General features: G+C 44.2%; 1 protein-coding gene across 6 annotated transcripts in view; it reads right to left on the reverse strand.

Moving 5' to 3' along the window:
• Nucleotides 1–16,822, reverse strand: part of lsp1a (lymphocyte specific protein 1 a) — a 313,607-nt gene that overhangs the window by 126,666 nt on the left and 170,119 nt on the right. For 5 of the 6 annotated variants that reach the window (XM_067993835.1, XM_067993832.1, XM_067993831.1 and 2 more), the window contains exon 2: nucleotides 2,825–2,989. The exons of the other annotated variant lie outside the window; for it this stretch is intronic. In XM_067993835.1, coding sequence (XP_067849936.1) covers nucleotides 2,825–2,989 — 165 coding nt within the window. The remainder of the gene's footprint in view (nucleotides 1–2,824; nucleotides 2,990–16,822) is intronic. 6 annotated transcript variants of the gene reach the window in all.

Here is a 16,822-nt window from a genome sequence, read left to right on the forward strand (position 1 = left end):
TCTGAATTATATATAAGACACTGCACCTTTAATTGAACAGCCATGTTAGAAATATCTGATCTTTTGCTAATGGCCCATATTTAACACCATTTGGAGGGGCAGGGCGGGATGGGACGGGACGGGACAGGGCCGGACGGGATGAGGCGAGATAGGGCGGGACAGTACCGGTCACATGCCTGTTGTAGAACCTGCCCAGAGTGGGCAATCCACTCCGCCAGATAACAGATCGAGGAGTGAAGACAAAATCTATCCTCACTAGTTTCAACCTGTGCTCCCTAGTCCTGCTGTCACAGTTTAATTTAAAGTGGTATTTCAGATTTACCTTTTCTTGTTTACAATCTTATTTTTCTCTTAGTGGGTATAAGTCTATAATCTAAAACTGACCACAATTGAGGACAAATCGGCGATCTCAGTCAGAGAGATCACAAGGGTAATAAATGTGGAAAACAGAGACAATTATATTGAAGTATTAAAGGGTGTTCATTTGAGGTTGGGTTAAAGGCAAAGATTAGCAGAAGCTTCAGTGTGCATCTGACCAATGCTAGATCTGACCTGGTAGTGCTCGGTACTGATACTGCCTGCCCAAAATGGAAGACTATTACCAATTGAAGCACTTAATAATATTGTTCACCTCCTTTGGGTAATTTTTTCTTCAGTCACTAATGTGAGTGAAACCTGTTTTATATTCACACCGAGTTTGTCACTCATATTGTCGCTCATAGTGCCAGCTGTGGCTCAGTTGTAGCACTGTCACCTCTGAGTCAGAAGGTTGTGGGTTCAAGCCCCACTCCACAGACTTGAGCGCATTATCTTGGCCGGCACTTCAGTACAATACTGAGGGAGGTACATCTTTCGGATGAGACCTTAAACTGCGTCCCCATCTGTCCTCTCTATTAGACGTAAAAAATCCCAGGCAAAACAGATGATCTGGTCGTTTATTTAATTGCTGTTTGTGGGACCTTGCTGTGCACAAATTGGCTGCCGCATTTCCTACATTATAACAGTGACTACACTTCAAAAGTAATTCATTGGTTGTAAAGCGCTTTGGGATATCCTTAGGTTATATAAATGTCTGTCTGTCTGTCAGTCAGTCTTCTTTCTTCCTTTCTTTCGGGATGAAACTACCCACTAAGCACTTCTGGTTACATAGCTGTGGCATTTCTTTTCCAAACTGCCATCTTTGATCAGAATTAACCAACCGTAGATCTGATCATGCTTCAGCACAGGTCAGTACAGGTCCATCAGCAATAGACTGCTGGCTTTATAAATATCTTGACTTAACTTTCATGCCCCCTTTCCGACACTGCCTTGTACCATCTGTATTGGCATCTGGTGCCCATTACTCGCTCTGCTGTATCTGCAGGTTTCTTGTCTGTGCTAATTCTGTTTTGATAGATCTTTCTTGTATCCAACCACACTAACATGAAGACATTCCATTCTGGAACAAAAAACACAAAGGGGGTAATTTTAACCTAACCCGTCTGGCAGGATTAGGGCGGGTTCGGGTCGGATGTCCATTTTATACCCTGCCTAATTTTACGTTCCATTGACTTCAATGGAGTGTAAAATCGAGCAGGAAGTAAAAATGGGCGTCAGACACGAATCCGCCTCCTTCTTACCAGGCAGGTCAGGTTAAAATTATTTTACTTTACACCCATCTCTTGTTCCATTCCTTTCTGTGATCTGACCTTAAACAACAAAGGATTAAAAAAACCTAAACTAAATTAACTGTTTATAAAGTGTTGCCATAGATGGGCCATGCGGTGCCTAGATATTTGGCAGATGACCGCAAGGAAGATGGGTTCTTGATCCCTCTGCCACTTAGCCCCTTTAAGTGAAATAATGTAACGTAGTCCCCTCAATAATCGCCAACATTTCTATTTACTCTGGTAATGGAGGAGTGGCTGAGGCTCTTTAGCTCTTAAAAATGGCCCCTTTTCATGCTGCCATGACCAAGTTCATTGATAAAGTACTGCTCCCACAACCCCCCGCCATAAGTGCTCTGGAATATCATTTTACCATAAGACAATGTAAAAACATTACAAGCGTGCCATGCTCATTTTGTTTAAAAAGCCTAGCAAATATCTGTCAGTTCTATTTGTGGTGTTAATGGGATGAGAATTCCATTATGATGACTGATTGGAGTAAATTTTAAGACTTCGTGCTTCCAGTTCACGCAGAGTGCACATATCAGATGCTGCCCCCCGTTGTTTTCTGTTCATTAAAGGCTGAAAATGAAAATTAACCCTGACATGTGCTCCTGTCATGTGAAGCTCTGTGACGGGAACATTCAATTGTAAAATTTAACACATTATCTCAGTGCTAAAATCAATAAATATTTTTACTATTGAGATTAGCTTCTGGTCTTTCCCACATCCACCTCTTGTGTGCCTTTTTTTCTCCTGTTTCCAAATGGAACACCAGGGTGCGACTAAAAGCACACAAGCCCCGAGTCATCCTTGTGGTACAAATCAGCATCCAGGAACTGGGTTTAGCAATGTGGCAGCTTCCTTTCTGAAGTAGAGGATTCAAAGTCAGGCCTCTGAAATGCGCAGGAAGTACGACCTGGGTCAGTAAATGCAGACCCGGGGACAAGGGCGCAGTGAATTATTGCACCTTTCAACTTCCACAAGGCGAACATATTAAAGCAAGCGTTAACAGGCTAGAGAGGCCTCATCTCACAAGCTTACTGATCGCTAAAACTTAAGGGTATCAGTGCCCACATGCGCCTTTCTTTATCTGATTGTAATTTCTCTTTTTCTCTACTCTTGTGTGTCCCGATCTCTGAGAAATGTTTTTAAACTGCTTATATTCAGGAACCTACTGGTTTTCCTCGGTTGTTCTGTGGCTGTCAAATACTGGTGTAGAGGATGTGCTGCTGGTGTAGGACCCATTGTCGTCCTGGTCATAGCGTCTCTCCTCACGTGCCCGGCGGCGACGCTCACGGGCTAGCTCCTCCTCATCTTCCATGCTCCTCTGTGCAGTCAGCCTATCGGAAAAGAGCGATGCTATGAGTAAACGCTGGATTATATTGACCTGCTCACAGTAATTAGCAAGTTAATTGGCAAAAGAACCAGAGGGGAGATGAGGAGAAATTTTTTTACGCAGCAAGGAAGTTTGGAACGGAAGAACTTTTCATACCCGAGCTAACTACAAAAAGACAGCCCATTATGTTGAAATACTTTTCCTTAAAAGTTTGTTTACAAACACACACCAAACCACTTAAATTGGGTTTCAAATGCACCATTGCATAAAATCATGAAAAAAGTAACACCCAACTCTTCTCTCTCCTCATGCAAATAAAAGGTTTTGTCAAACCCTTCTTTTGTCCAACAGTGGGTTATTCCTCATTCCCTGCACTTCCATTGGTGGCTGCTCCTTCAGCCATTCATCTCCTACTCTCTCGACCCCCCTCCCTAAATTCTTCACCTTGCCGCTTCTCCAAAACCCTTCTCATCAACTGTAATTTTGTTTTCTTGCTCAGGGTCCACTTTTTTCCTTCTTAAGAAAGGAGTCTAATGCATCTTTCTGTTCACAGTGAATTCTATAGAAATGCAAGCTGTTGTTGAAAACAATACCCCTTTAATGTATATCCAGTATCCTAAGGTCCAGTAATTTATAGTAGCTTATGAAGAGTCACTGATAGTTGTAGATTTTAGGTAACAGCTATCCAACTGCCCGGAAGTATAAACAGTGCTAAACGGGAACAACCAGAATAGAGAAAAAACCTGGGGAGATACCAGGACACAGAGCTAGCTGGAACTCTGATTACAAGGTGACAGAAATGTCAATAGTCCTCTCCTTATCAGAAGGTACTATGATAAAGATGGAATATTTTTGTATGTAGTTCATGGGTTTCTTTGCTGAAAAATAAGTGAATAAAATTTCCACTAGGGTTCTTTGACGTAACTTTGACGGAAGTTCAAAGGAAACCCTGCAGAAACAGTGCAAATAGTTATTTATACTGTTTCTCCAATGTTTCCACCAATCTTTTACCAAAGTTACAGCGGGAAATTGGAAGAACATACGCAGAAGTTCAGTGAGAGGTGCACTTTAGAAAGAGACCGCATTCAAAATGGCTTCTTCAACTGCACTCTGGCCCATCAACATCCTGAGGGTCACCACTTAACTGGACCAGCCATATAAATACTGTGGCTACAAGAGTAGGTCAGAGGCTGGGTATTCTGCGGTGAGTGACTCACCTCCTGACTCCCCAAAGCCTTTCCATCATCTACAAGGCACAAGTCAGGAGTGTGATGGAATACTCTCCACTTGCGTGGACGAGTGCAGCTCCAACAACACTCAAGAAGCTCGACACCATCCAGGACAAAGCAGCCCGCTTGATTGGCACCCCATCCACCACCCTAAACATTTACTCCCTTCACCACCGGCGCATCGTGGCTGCAGTGTGTACCATCCACAGGATGCACTGCAGCAACTCACCAAGGCTTCTTCGACAGCACCTCCCAAACCCGCGACCTCTACCACCTAGAAGGACAAGAGCAGCAGGCACACGGGAACACCACCACCTGCATGTTCCCCTCCAATTCACATACCATCTCAACTTGGAAGTATGTCGCCGTTCCTTCATCATCGCTGGGTCAAAATCCTGGAACTCCCTTCCTAACAGCACTGTGGGAGAACCTTCACCACACGGACTGCAGCGGTTCAAGAAGGCGGCTCATCACCACCTTCTCAAGGGCAATTAGGGAAGGGCACTAAATGCTGGCCTTGCCAACGACGCCCACATCTCATGAACGAATAAAAAAATAAATTGGCTTTCATTCTTTTGACTCTGCATAAAGTGTAGCAGAAAGAAGTCAGCCAAGCCAACACATTTGATTACTAACAGACGTGTGCATTTGGGAAAATAATCACTGATCACACTTAAGTGCTACAAACAATGTATATCACTGGAGTATTAAGTATTGACTTAATCTAATCAAGACCACCCTAGCCGAGGCACCACAAATGGCCATCAACATGTGTATGTTCGTAGACTTTGCTACTCATTGTTTCAGTAAAATCTCTTTGTCTTTGTCTCGTGAGTTCTCAAATGCAGGATTGTTTTTCCAAGGGTTTTATGCTTTGATTTACCAGTTAGTTAGAGTTTTTGACCTAGCCACAACAGATGTAGAGGCAAGACAAGAAAGAAAGAAAAAGAAAAAAGAGAAAGAAAGAAAGAAAGACTTGCATTTATATAAGCTTTTTATGGCCTCAAGACATCCCAAAGTGCGTCATAACCAATTAAATAGTTTTTGATGTGTAGTCACTGTTGTTTTGTAGGCAAATGTGCTAGCAAATTGTACACAGCAAGATCCCACACACAGCAATGAGAACTAGCACTGCTAAGGTATTAATGATTGGAAGTTGTCAGGTGACATATTCCAATCATTAACATCTAATTTGAATACATCCTTCCAAATATAAGCAGACATTTTCAAAGTCGCTTCCAGCTGGAAATCCCAGAAGTGGCAATGGATTCCAGGAAGCTGTCCAATCTCCTGACCACAACTGCCCTACCTTCCAAATCTGCCCCCTGATGTTCTCATTTACATCTATGGAATAAGGGCATCAGAAAAAGTCTCTATAAATGGGAGGCTAAGTTAGTAAAGTCACAAAATAAATATCTAGAGCATGATTCTTGATAAAAAGCAGACATACCTTGTAAAACTTGGTTAGCCAAAAAATCTTAGCAATTTTTATTGTCCCTTCCAATATATTCCCCTCCTCTCCTGAAGTTGCTGGCTCAGCTAGGATACGATTTCATGGCCAACACCCAATCTCTGGTATCTCACTTAAATGGGTGTTTTTCATATGTGCATCTAGGCAGTGTTAATAGGCTTTTTTACCATCAGGTGTATCACAGCCAAGTCCAAACCTGTAAACTTTCCAGCAGGGGTCGCTGGATAGCAATCAGAGGCAGGAATATTGTCTGATTGTTTTCCCTTCCTGACCCAAGGCCGTAAGTCCAATATGGCACCTATACTGCCACCCTGGTTGAGATCAATTAACACCTTACGAGCCAGCGATTGAACCTGGCACCCTCTTGATCTGTATTGCTCAATCCACACCAGGCAGCAAATTTACCAAACAACCCTTTAGGGAACGCTGTATTTATAAGTTTTAAATGCATACGAAATTTGGTAAATTACTGTGAGCATCAGAAAAATTAACTTAGTACCGAACACCTCAACACAATCTTGCAGGGCGATAAATAGTTTGGATGCAGTGGGGCCTTAATCATAGTATCATAGTAGGTATAGCATAAGAGGTGGCCATTTGGCCCATCATGCCTGTGCCAGCTCTTTGAAAGAGCTATCCAATTAGTACCATTCCCCTTCTCTTTCCCCATAGCCCTGTAAATTTTTTCCCTTCAAGTATTTATCTACTTCCCTTTTGAAAGTTATTGTTGAATCTGCTTCCACTATCCTTTCAGGCAGTGCTTTCCAGACCATTACAACTTGCTGCGTAAAAAAATGTTTCCTCATGTCGCCTCTGGCTCTTTTGCCGATCACCTTTGTTCTAATACTGTGACTTAACAAAAATCATGGGCTCGATTTTCGGACGTCCGATTGGGTGCGTTCGTGGCGGGGGGGCTCCGAAAATTGGAGATTCCCAGGGCGGGTCCGGAGCCCAGCTCCAACCCGTCCACTTCCGGAGGGATCCTACTTAAAGCAATTAATTTGATAGTTCAGGTCATTAGCAGACCTGATTTGGAGGATATTTTAGGAGGGGTAGGATTTTCATCCAAACTGAGCGTGTTTCCCGTACTGGGGAAAACACTCCTAGTTGAAATGGACGTGTTGCAGCCACCAGCCTGTGGCAGCTGCAAAGGTCCATTTGACAGGTGGTGGGGGTGTGGGGAGGGGGGGGGGAGACCCTCACTCATTGCAGGAGGTCATTCTGTCACTTTGGACAAAGTTTGGCCTGCACCACCCTCCTCCTAACACTAAAATTCACCAACTTGCAACCTCAGCCCTGGTGTGCAGACATATTTACCTACCTTGCAGACCCCCTAAACGTACATCTTCCGGATGGGGGCCGCCGTAGCTGCAGTCATGACCTCCTCGGAGGGCGAACAGCATCACCAGCCTCGCCGGCCACGCCATCCACCTCTGACACGTGGAGCTCCACAACACAGTGCTGTGACACATCCACCTGCACAGCAGGAGGGAGGGCAACCGCAGAGAGAGATGCGTCGCAGAGGGCACTACCCTCGCCACAGGGTCTACAGACCGAGGCTCATCTTCCTGGACCTCTCTGAGGAGCGGTGCACACGGAGGCTCAGAGTCACTCGACATGTAGTCGTGGACATCTGCAGCCTCCTCGATGCCGAGCTGCTCCCGGCTGGCCCGAGCACCATCTTCCTACCTGTCGCTGTCAAAGTCACCACTGCCCTCAACAGCTTCCCCTCCGCATTCTTCCAGAGTGCCACCGGGGACATCGCCGACGTCTCTCAGTCGTCTGCACAAAAGAGCCCTGCAAATACACCTACACCCACTCTGCAGTGACACAATGGGTGGCATCAGGTATGGGTCTTCATGGTGATCCGCAGGAAAGGGCATTATTGCACAAACCAGTCAAGAATAGCCAAGATGTGGCAGTAGTGGTGACAATATAATATGTAATATGAGCTGATCAGAAATCAAATATAAGTAAAAAACATGACATTCTGCCATACACCCTTGTGCATCCCCTTCATGCTCACGACACGTTTGCCTTACGCTTCCTACTACACATACGTGATGCATGCCCTGTGGCTGCAGCACAGGTAGTGGCAGATTGGGTGAGGCTGACCGTGAAATAGATGCATCAGAGGGTGAGTATGACATAGAGCCATGAGATTGTATGAGGATTGGGTTGAGTGGTAGTGGTGGGATGAGTACTGGCGAGGTGAGTAAGTGCAGGTAAGATGAGGATGAGCTTTTAGTGGGTGTGAGGAGTGATGTGATAGAGTAGTGTTGGCTGTGCAGAAGGAGATGTGGGGTGGGGGCGGTGATGTGGGAGACGGAGTGTAGGGGAATGAGTAAGTGTACTCACTTCGGCTGACCTACTTACCTCCTGTACTGTATGCATGTACGTGATATGTTGGTGACCTCCTCTGCCACCTCGAGCCAGGCCTTCGTGGTGGCAGAGGCAAGTCACTTCCTCCAGTTCGCCGGAGAGAAGATCTCTGTCCTCCCCCTCCTCCTCACCCCATCCAGTAGGACCTGGAGTGAGGCATCATTAAACCTGGGAGCAGCCTTCCCCCTGGGCTGCTCCGAGCTGTAATTTTGGCTCCTTTCTGCGGCTCCTTTCTGCAGCATCAGTCAGTGGAGGACTGCCCCTTTAAATAGGGCTCCTCTAGCTGACAGCCTATGATGCGCCCAGTCGACCCCCCGCTGCCAACCCGCCTCCCTCCTAATATCGAGCCCCATGTGTTAAATAGTACAGCTCCTTTAAAGAAGTTATGGCACCTTATTGGGAAGATTTTGGGAGACCCATGGTGAGTGCACTCTGCCCCAACACTGCCTCATTAGCAGGATAATTTACAGTGTCGAGCAAATCGAGCATGTCTGCAGGGTCTTTTTATTATAATCGTGACAGGGTATTTCATTTGTGGCTCCCTTGGTGGCTCAGTGGGAAAATGCACCACGTGGCGTGGTATTAACCCAAACAGAGCAGGAAGGTCCTAGGTCTGATCCCTGGTCTGTTCTGGGTCAGCTGACCTCAGCCAAGAAGACCAAAGGTGCTACAGCTGCCTTTAGTGTCCCCAGGCTAGAAGCAGAAAGAAAAACCCAGCATACCTGCTGCTGATTGTGCTATCCAGCAGAAAGTGCTAGTGTACAAACAGTAGGCAAGGCTTGCCTGTTGACACCCCCACAGAGGCGGAGCCTGCTGAGATTCACTGTGTACGCTCTCCCATTAAGAATGGCCACTTGGGTGAGGTAATGGACGGCTGCTGGCACTGTTGGAACCATATCCCAGCATGATTCAGTATCTTCAGGCGGGGATGGAAGAAATTTGGAGGAAAAAATTAATTTGCAGTGGCGAACAAGATTGTATGCAAAATAATAAAGTGTCTTAGAAGACATATTACCATATTGACACTTGGCGTTGGCAGGACAGGATTGCGGCCTCCTGATTGCTACTTTGAGAATGGAGTTTATTGGCCAGCAAGTTCTGAACAAACAGCAGCACAATGTGGAGTAAACCCTCTCGCCTATAGTCCTAGACTTTTTAAAAATATACCTCTGATAACCTAATTTTAAAATACATTTTGCAGCCACAAATATCTTGTGGACAGTACAGATCAATATTTTCTTGTTCTTGCTGCCTTCTCACTTTTTTGCACACTGAATGGAATCTCAGGCCTTGGTGGTGATTCTGTGAATATGCACAGGGAGACAGATGCCTTTGGTGTAATGTAATTGAGTTTCTAAAAAGAGCAGTCATCCAGCAAGCAGAAACAAGCTTCAGTCATCACATCATATCAATAGGGCTCCTGCTTTTGAATCATTTTTCATCCATTCATTTTTTGTTTTGTGTTTAATTTCCCTCCTCTTTTTATTTCCATGATGTGGAGATGCCGGTGATGGACTGGGGTTAACAATTGTAAACAATTTTACAACACCAAGTTATAGTCAAACGATTTTATTTTTAATCCCACAAGCTTTCGGGGGCTTTCCCCTTCCTCAGGCTTCCACACCGCCTGAGGAAGGGGAAAGCCCCCGAAAGCTTGTGGGATTAAAAATAAAATCGTTGGACTATAACTTGGTGTTGTAAAATTGTTTACAATTTTTATTTCCAGACACCTCACCAGAGTGAGAATGCTCCACACCTGTCTTCAGTACCTCTTTCCATCTCAAACGAGTTTGGGAACTCACTGTAGACGAGAATCTCCTCAGTGTACAAAACATGTTCTTTATAAACACATTTATGGTTTTGCTGCACAGAGGAAATGTTCCCTTCTAAGTGGGACTCCTCCTCTCTCCATGATACCTGGGGACTCACAAACTTGCTGCACTTGGTTTTTACTTTAGCTTCAATTTTATCTGACCCACTGGCTCAGTAAGTAATCTAGACCAAATGGCCATAGGTTCAATCCCCATTGTGCACTAAATTGGCTAATCTCAGTTGAAGTGGCAATAGGGCACTATAATTGGCCTCAGTGCCCCTGGATTAGGAACAGAATATTGCCAGGGTTTCTATCTCCCATCGCTATTTAGGAATGTTTGTTGGATTTGAACATTTGTGAACTTCAGATTATGATAGGATCTGCCTTAGTCATGATGTCCTTTACGCTTGAATTGCCTGCAACTTTCACTCATGAAAAATGAGTACCTGGGCAAGGTTTCGGAAGTAAAATCTTATTTTGAATTTAATTTAGAATTTTTTGTAATTGAACAAAAAACAAATAACTTTATTAAGGTTCAAAATAAGATTGTGTACAATGGCATTCAGCTGCTTAGGCTCTTCTAACCAATTCCAGCTCGCCACATGCCTCAAACTGATACATTGATAGAGACCATTTGTTAAGGGAATGCTTCTAAATTACATATTCAAACTGATATAAAAAGTCAATCATTGGCCTGTATAAAGTAGGACATTTGTTGAGGTATGGGGATTTCACAGATGTTCATACTGGATCATTGCACTAGAGGTAAAGGTAACAGTGTCTGTGGACCTGCACCCCAGCAGGAAGTCAACAGGGTGAGAGGGAAGGAAACTTGAAGAAAAAAAGGACTCTTTTTTGTCAATCTCAGGCATATCAGCAAACATGAAATTCTGATCAGTAACAGTGACTGTTACCTGCAGTAGCAAACCACTGCACACATCAAAAACAAAAAATTAATTAGTACCTTTAGCAACTGGAAAGTGGTGAACCTTAAAGGCACATCGGAATACTGTAGACAATTGTTGGAGATGTCTCTTTTTTTCAAATAATACTTTCTCGTTCAAATCAACCCATTCTACATACTATTCTTTGGGTGAAGAACTCACTAATATACCCACTAATATACTGTCTGTGTGATTGGCATCTTCTCTCGACATTAAGGCTCAGATCAGAATATTAAGTGGAAAGTCTCGGACATGAATTTGTGTTCCATCATTCTTCCATAACCTTCAATCTACTCTGGCACTACGCTGCCCAGTCAAATTAATCTCTTCTTCCTAAACCTTTCTGTCGGTGGTAGAATCACAATATTAGTGACGTTAATACCGACAGTGCAAAATTAACATACATCTCCTTTAAGCAAGATGGAGCCAAAATCTGAGGAAAGGTGGGACATTTAATTTAGTCACAAGAACAGAAGAAATCATGGGTGGAATGACCTGCCACAGATCACATACAATCTGCTCTATCATGGAATTTATCCAACCTAATTAATTTTCTAAGAGAAGATTCCACAAATTTTTTCCCTGTCCTTCAAATGCATTTCAAGCAAATTACCAGGAAACATCCAATCCTACATCCTACATTATTAATTTGTGTCTAATGGCCTTCCTTGGCCTAACATTTCCACAGTTCCAGCATCTTCCTTGGCATAGTCTCAGCATTCAGAAACCACTATGTTTTGTACAATATTCATCTATACTAATCTTGATAAAACTCAGGCTGCTTCCTAGCCAGATATTAATTCAGTTATTTTTAAAGGTTCTCATTTAGAAAACAATAATCACTTTAGATGGGAACTAGGTCATATACGTCGTGGTCAAAACACTTGGCAACATTTGTTGATGAATCTCAAAATACCGATTCATTGTGGAATTTCCTGACAGCTGGTGTATTCACGAAGCCAGTAAAACCTAGTCACTCATTGTCACAAACAAACTCCTCCAAGACTTTTCACCTTCGCAACCAACCCCATGTAACGACGATGTATTTCTAGAAAAATCAGCTTTAGCAGTGCAGGCAAGTTGAAGGAAGTTACCCTGCACGTTTGCACTGAGGTGCTAACTGGCCATTTCCTTTTTGTTTATCCACTGTCAAGGTCATGGATCTGCAATACTAAAAGAGATGATGTCAGCATTAGACTACCATATTTATAGCAATATAAGACCCATTGAAATTGATCTTGTGTTAATAAGTGAACTGACTAGAATGGGAATGGATTTCTATTTCTTTAGGGTAGTTGCAGAGTCGAAGGTGACAGCAGTTCTTCAGCTAAGCTTTAACACTGCATTCAACTTTCAAATCCAATCAAATTATAGAAACCAACATTTTCTTTCTTTTCCCAGTTTGTTCTCAGGATGTGAATGGCACTGACAAGGTCACATTCATTGCCATTCCCTATTTGCCCTGAGAAGGTGGTGGGCATAGCCATTGTTTATACAACTGAATGGCTTGTTAGGCCACTTCAGAGAACATTAAGCATCAACCATATAGTGTGGACTAAAGTCACTTGTAGGCCAGACTGAATAAGAGTGGCAGGTTCCCTGTGAACTGGTTAGTGAACCAGTTTGGCTTTTTCAACAACTGGTTATTTTTTTCCTGCTGCTAACTCACAAATCACTAGATTATTGAATTTAGCTTCAAAAGTTGCCATGGTGGGTTTTGAACTCAAAACCTCTGGATTATTAGTCCAGCTCCGTAACTACCAGATTAACAAACCCAAGATTTCCTTAAGTGTATATAAGGCCTGTAAGTTTTCCAGAGGAACTTGTTAACAGCAGTGAGAAAGTGGCAAGTCACATCACATATGGACCAGCAGATTCAAAGCCCACCAATTCTCTTTGACAACTGCATGAAGTGACCATGATGAATTCCTGCAGTACAATTGGGTACAAGTGGATATGCTTTTACATGGAATAAATACTATCTGCTTGAAATATCACACAATAAAAAGGTGGAAAAAAAAATTGTAAGAAGGTACCATTTTTCCTTGGAGAGGATATAGAGAATACTATACATTATGTGCTCACTATGACCGTGGCAGATGTCGCTATTTGCTGCAGTGAACTCTAAAGTTTTAATTAGAAAGCCCGGTGGTCAACCAGTAAAGGGGAGGGAGAGGTGATATGACCCCACCTGCCTGAGTGATGACTGATACTAACCCTTGGGGTCACGTTAATTAGAGAGCTCTCCATCTCAAAGCCTGAAAGCTTAGAAATAAACAATGTTAATAAATCTTGTAAGAGCACCGTCTCACCAGAATTCCAACTATGTCCATTTGTAATTCATCAGATTTTAAATACTTCACTGCTCCCCCTCCCCTCCCTTCCACCTCCCCTCCTGCCACCCCCCCCCCCCAACACACACACACCGCATTATATTTTGCTGGAACTTTTATTCTTTGGTAATCTCCTGAAAACAGCAGAGGCCACAAAGCCTCCTGTAAAATCTGTGGTAACGATAGACTTGGTGTAAAAGCACTGAAATTCACCTCAACATCAGAACAATATCCACGAGTGTGACATTGGTGCAGTCGTCTGGTTGGGCCTTAGCTCCCATTGGAAGCCAAAGACTCATGTTATGTCATGGATACATTGTGCACAAATCTAGATGTTGGCGCCTTGCTGGACGGAGCTTACAAGCCATCATTTCCTTGTCCGAGTGGCTCTGCTATGACTTTTTAAGACATCGTTTCCTCCTTTCTTAGATCTCCTATGTTTCTGTGCTATTGTAACAATTTGCTTCACCTCTGAAGCCATTCACTTCCATAACACTGCAAAAAGTCCTCTGCAACCACACTTTAGGGGGTGATCTAGAGAAGTATAGAGGGCTGACTTTCCCTCAGTGTTTCCTCCCTCCTTGTGGGGAAGCACTTATCCTGCCCTTAGAAAAAGTGCCTTCACCACTCCCTCCACCCGCCCCCCCAACCCAGTGAAAACATGAGGAGTGTAGACTTGCTTCAAAAGGGTTCCCACAAGTCTGGTTTCAAACCGGACAGTCCAGTTTTGAGTGGGCTGTCCAGAGATAACTAAAGTGTAAACTAGACACCAAAAAGTTTGTTGTTTTCTTTTAAATAAGAACATAAGAAATAGGAGCAGGAGTAGGCCATACGGTCCCTCAAGCCTCCTCAATAAGATCATGGCTGATCTTTGACCTCAACTCCACTTTTCCGCCTGATCCCCATATCCCTTGATTCCCTTAGAGTCCTAAAATCTATCAATCTCAGTCTTGAATATACTCAATGACTGAGCATCCACAGGCCCCTGTGGTAGAAAATTCCAAAAATTCACAACCCTCTGAGTGAAGAAATTTCTCCTCATCTCAGTCCTAAATGTCCAACCCCTTATCCAGAGATCACTTCCAGACTCTCCAGCCAGGGGAAACATCCTCTCAGCATTTACCCTATCAAGCCCTCTTAGAATCTTATATCTTTCAATGAGATCACCTCTCATTCTTCTAAACTCCAGAGAGTATAGGCCCATTCTACTCAATCTTTCCTCATAGGACAACCCTCTCATAGAAGTCAATTTTTTTCTCATTTAAGTCTGTATCTTATGATGTGGAGGAATTTGTTATTAAGGTATTCAGTGAATTTCATCATCAACACGCCCTGATTCCCACTTGCTTCCCTCACCTATTCTGCCCTTAATTCAGTTTCTCACTGGGGTAAGGCTGGGTCTGAAATAGAACCATTTCCACAATGATAGTATAGTCTTGGTCTTGAAAAGCTGAATGATATAAATACAGCTCGCAGTGATCAGATCACGATGACTGAGTCAGCCCCCGTCGAGGGTAGCAGCGTCTGAATGAAGTACCAGCACTACAATGAAGGATTATATCAGCCTGACAGCAGCTTGCTGCACCCAACATGTATCTCAGAGACAGAGACAAAACAGCCTCCAGTTCCAGAATCATCGATCTCTACAGCAGCCAACCTTGGAGCTTCAACAAACCCATTAATAAGCAGCAGTGATTTACACTCTGCCTTACTTGCTGATAAGAGCTCATCTGTGCTCAAACAAAGCATAGCGGTCCGTTTCAGTTGTGCCAGCTCTGCCAAGTCCCTTACTTCACTTGAAGCTAAATTATTGCCCCAAGAGATTTCTTGCTTGTAAGAAAGAAATGCTATTGATGTAGTTAATTGAAGTGTGTGGATGGTGTTGTTTATTGCCTGGCCCGGCTATTAACATTAAGTCCAGTGTGTTTTTCACGGTGCGCAATAGGAAGGGAGTTACAATTGTATCATCCTTTTTGTATACTAGATGATCTCCCCATGGTGTTGCATACAGGGAGTAAAGGCCAAGTGTAGTCTTCGGGTGAAAGGGGGTTAGAGGGCAGTGTAGGGTTGCAATCCCTCCAGGATTGTCCTGGAGCCTCTAGGATTTGAAGATGACCTCTCGGGCAATGCTGTGAGCAAACCTGGAGAAAAATCATCAGGACATTAAAAAAAATTGTGTGTGTTTTTTTTAAATCTTCTTTGAACACTTTCGCTTTTTAATTACAAAAAAGCATTGGAATGGCTGTTTGAATGAAGTTGAGAATCATCCAATCGGATAATGCAGAGTCTGTTTGCTTCTCAATTGATGCGGGAAGGCAGTGCGCTACGAGGATGGATGTGTTGTTAGATCAAGGGTGGAGGCAGGGCAGTGGGAGATGCCAATCAGAGTTGGCAACCCTAGGGCAGGGGGGTAATTAGATCAGAGTGTGTAGGAGTAATTCAGTCCCCATTCTGAATCGCACATTGTTTCTTAATTTTATATAATACTTTAACAAATGTTATGGCAGTTTGGGAAGCAGAGAAATAGAATTGGTTGCAACATTGGAGTCTCATAGGAGCACTGGCTGAGGAGATGGGAGATGCAAAATTCAGGCACCACCACTGGTGGGAGGATGTAATTACAGCATGTCAAATTTATAGAGGCAGTTTTTAATCTTGGAACATAGGGGGGAATTTTACCCCCCCCCCCCCGAAGATGGGCAGGAGAAGGACGGGGTTGGTTAAATTACTAGAAATGAGAAACCCGACCCCAGCCCACCATGAGCGTGCCTATTTCTGGTTTAATCGCAGCAGGATGGGGGGAGGCTGAGTAACCCGCTCTGGAGAGGCGGGTCAGTGATTATAATATCTAAATGAGGCTGCGTTCCTCAGATTTTGACAGTCATTTGAATTCAACGGCCGCGGCCCGTGATTCCCAGGGCTCGGGAAACCTGGCAGCTGAAGGGAGGCGAGAACTGCTGGATCCAGCAGGTAAGTCCTTTTCCACCACTGCTCGTAGGCCAGGAGGAGCAGGAGTGCTTCCCTCCGGCCCCCCCAAACAAACCTGTCATGACCTTCCGACCCCGTCCGCAATCCGTCGACCCTCGCAAGCAATATTTTCCCCCCCACGATTGCTTTCTCCCCCCGCGATCTCTATCCCCCAGCGATCTCTCCCTCCTTCCCCGCTGCTGTGCTCCAAGCCCCCCCCCCACCGACCCCCCATCTTCTCGATCACTGAGGACCATCTCCAGCTGTCCCCGGCTGCTGCCTTCTACAGCTGGCTTTCCCGCCGGCAGCGGCCAGCCTCTCAATCCGGCTGGCTGCTGGGCAGGAAACGGAGTAAAAAAATTCTAATGAGGTCCTGCCGTTAAATTCGGGACTTCCTGGATTCCCGGCCGTTGACATGCACTCCCGCTCGCTCCCCACCTCCCCATAAATATCGGGGCCATTGGAATAGGAATAGGCCATTCAACCTCTCGAGTCTACTATCCAATTAGATTATGGTTGGTCTGTACCTCAACTGCATTTACCTGCCTTTGTTCCAGAATCCCTTGATACTCTTGCCGAACAAAATCTATCAATCTCAGTTTTGAAAATTTCGATTGACCCAGTATCCACAGACTTTTGGGGGAGAGAGTTGCAGATTTCCACTACTCTTTGTGTGAGTAAATGCTGCCTGATTTCAC

The sequence above is a fragment of the Heptranchias perlo genome, chromosome 12, assembly GCF_035084215.1.
Source record: "Heptranchias perlo isolate sHepPer1 chromosome 12, sHepPer1.hap1, whole genome shotgun sequence".
Classification (NCBI taxonomy): Eukaryota; Metazoa; Chordata; class Chondrichthyes; order Hexanchiformes; family Hexanchidae; genus Heptranchias; species Heptranchias perlo.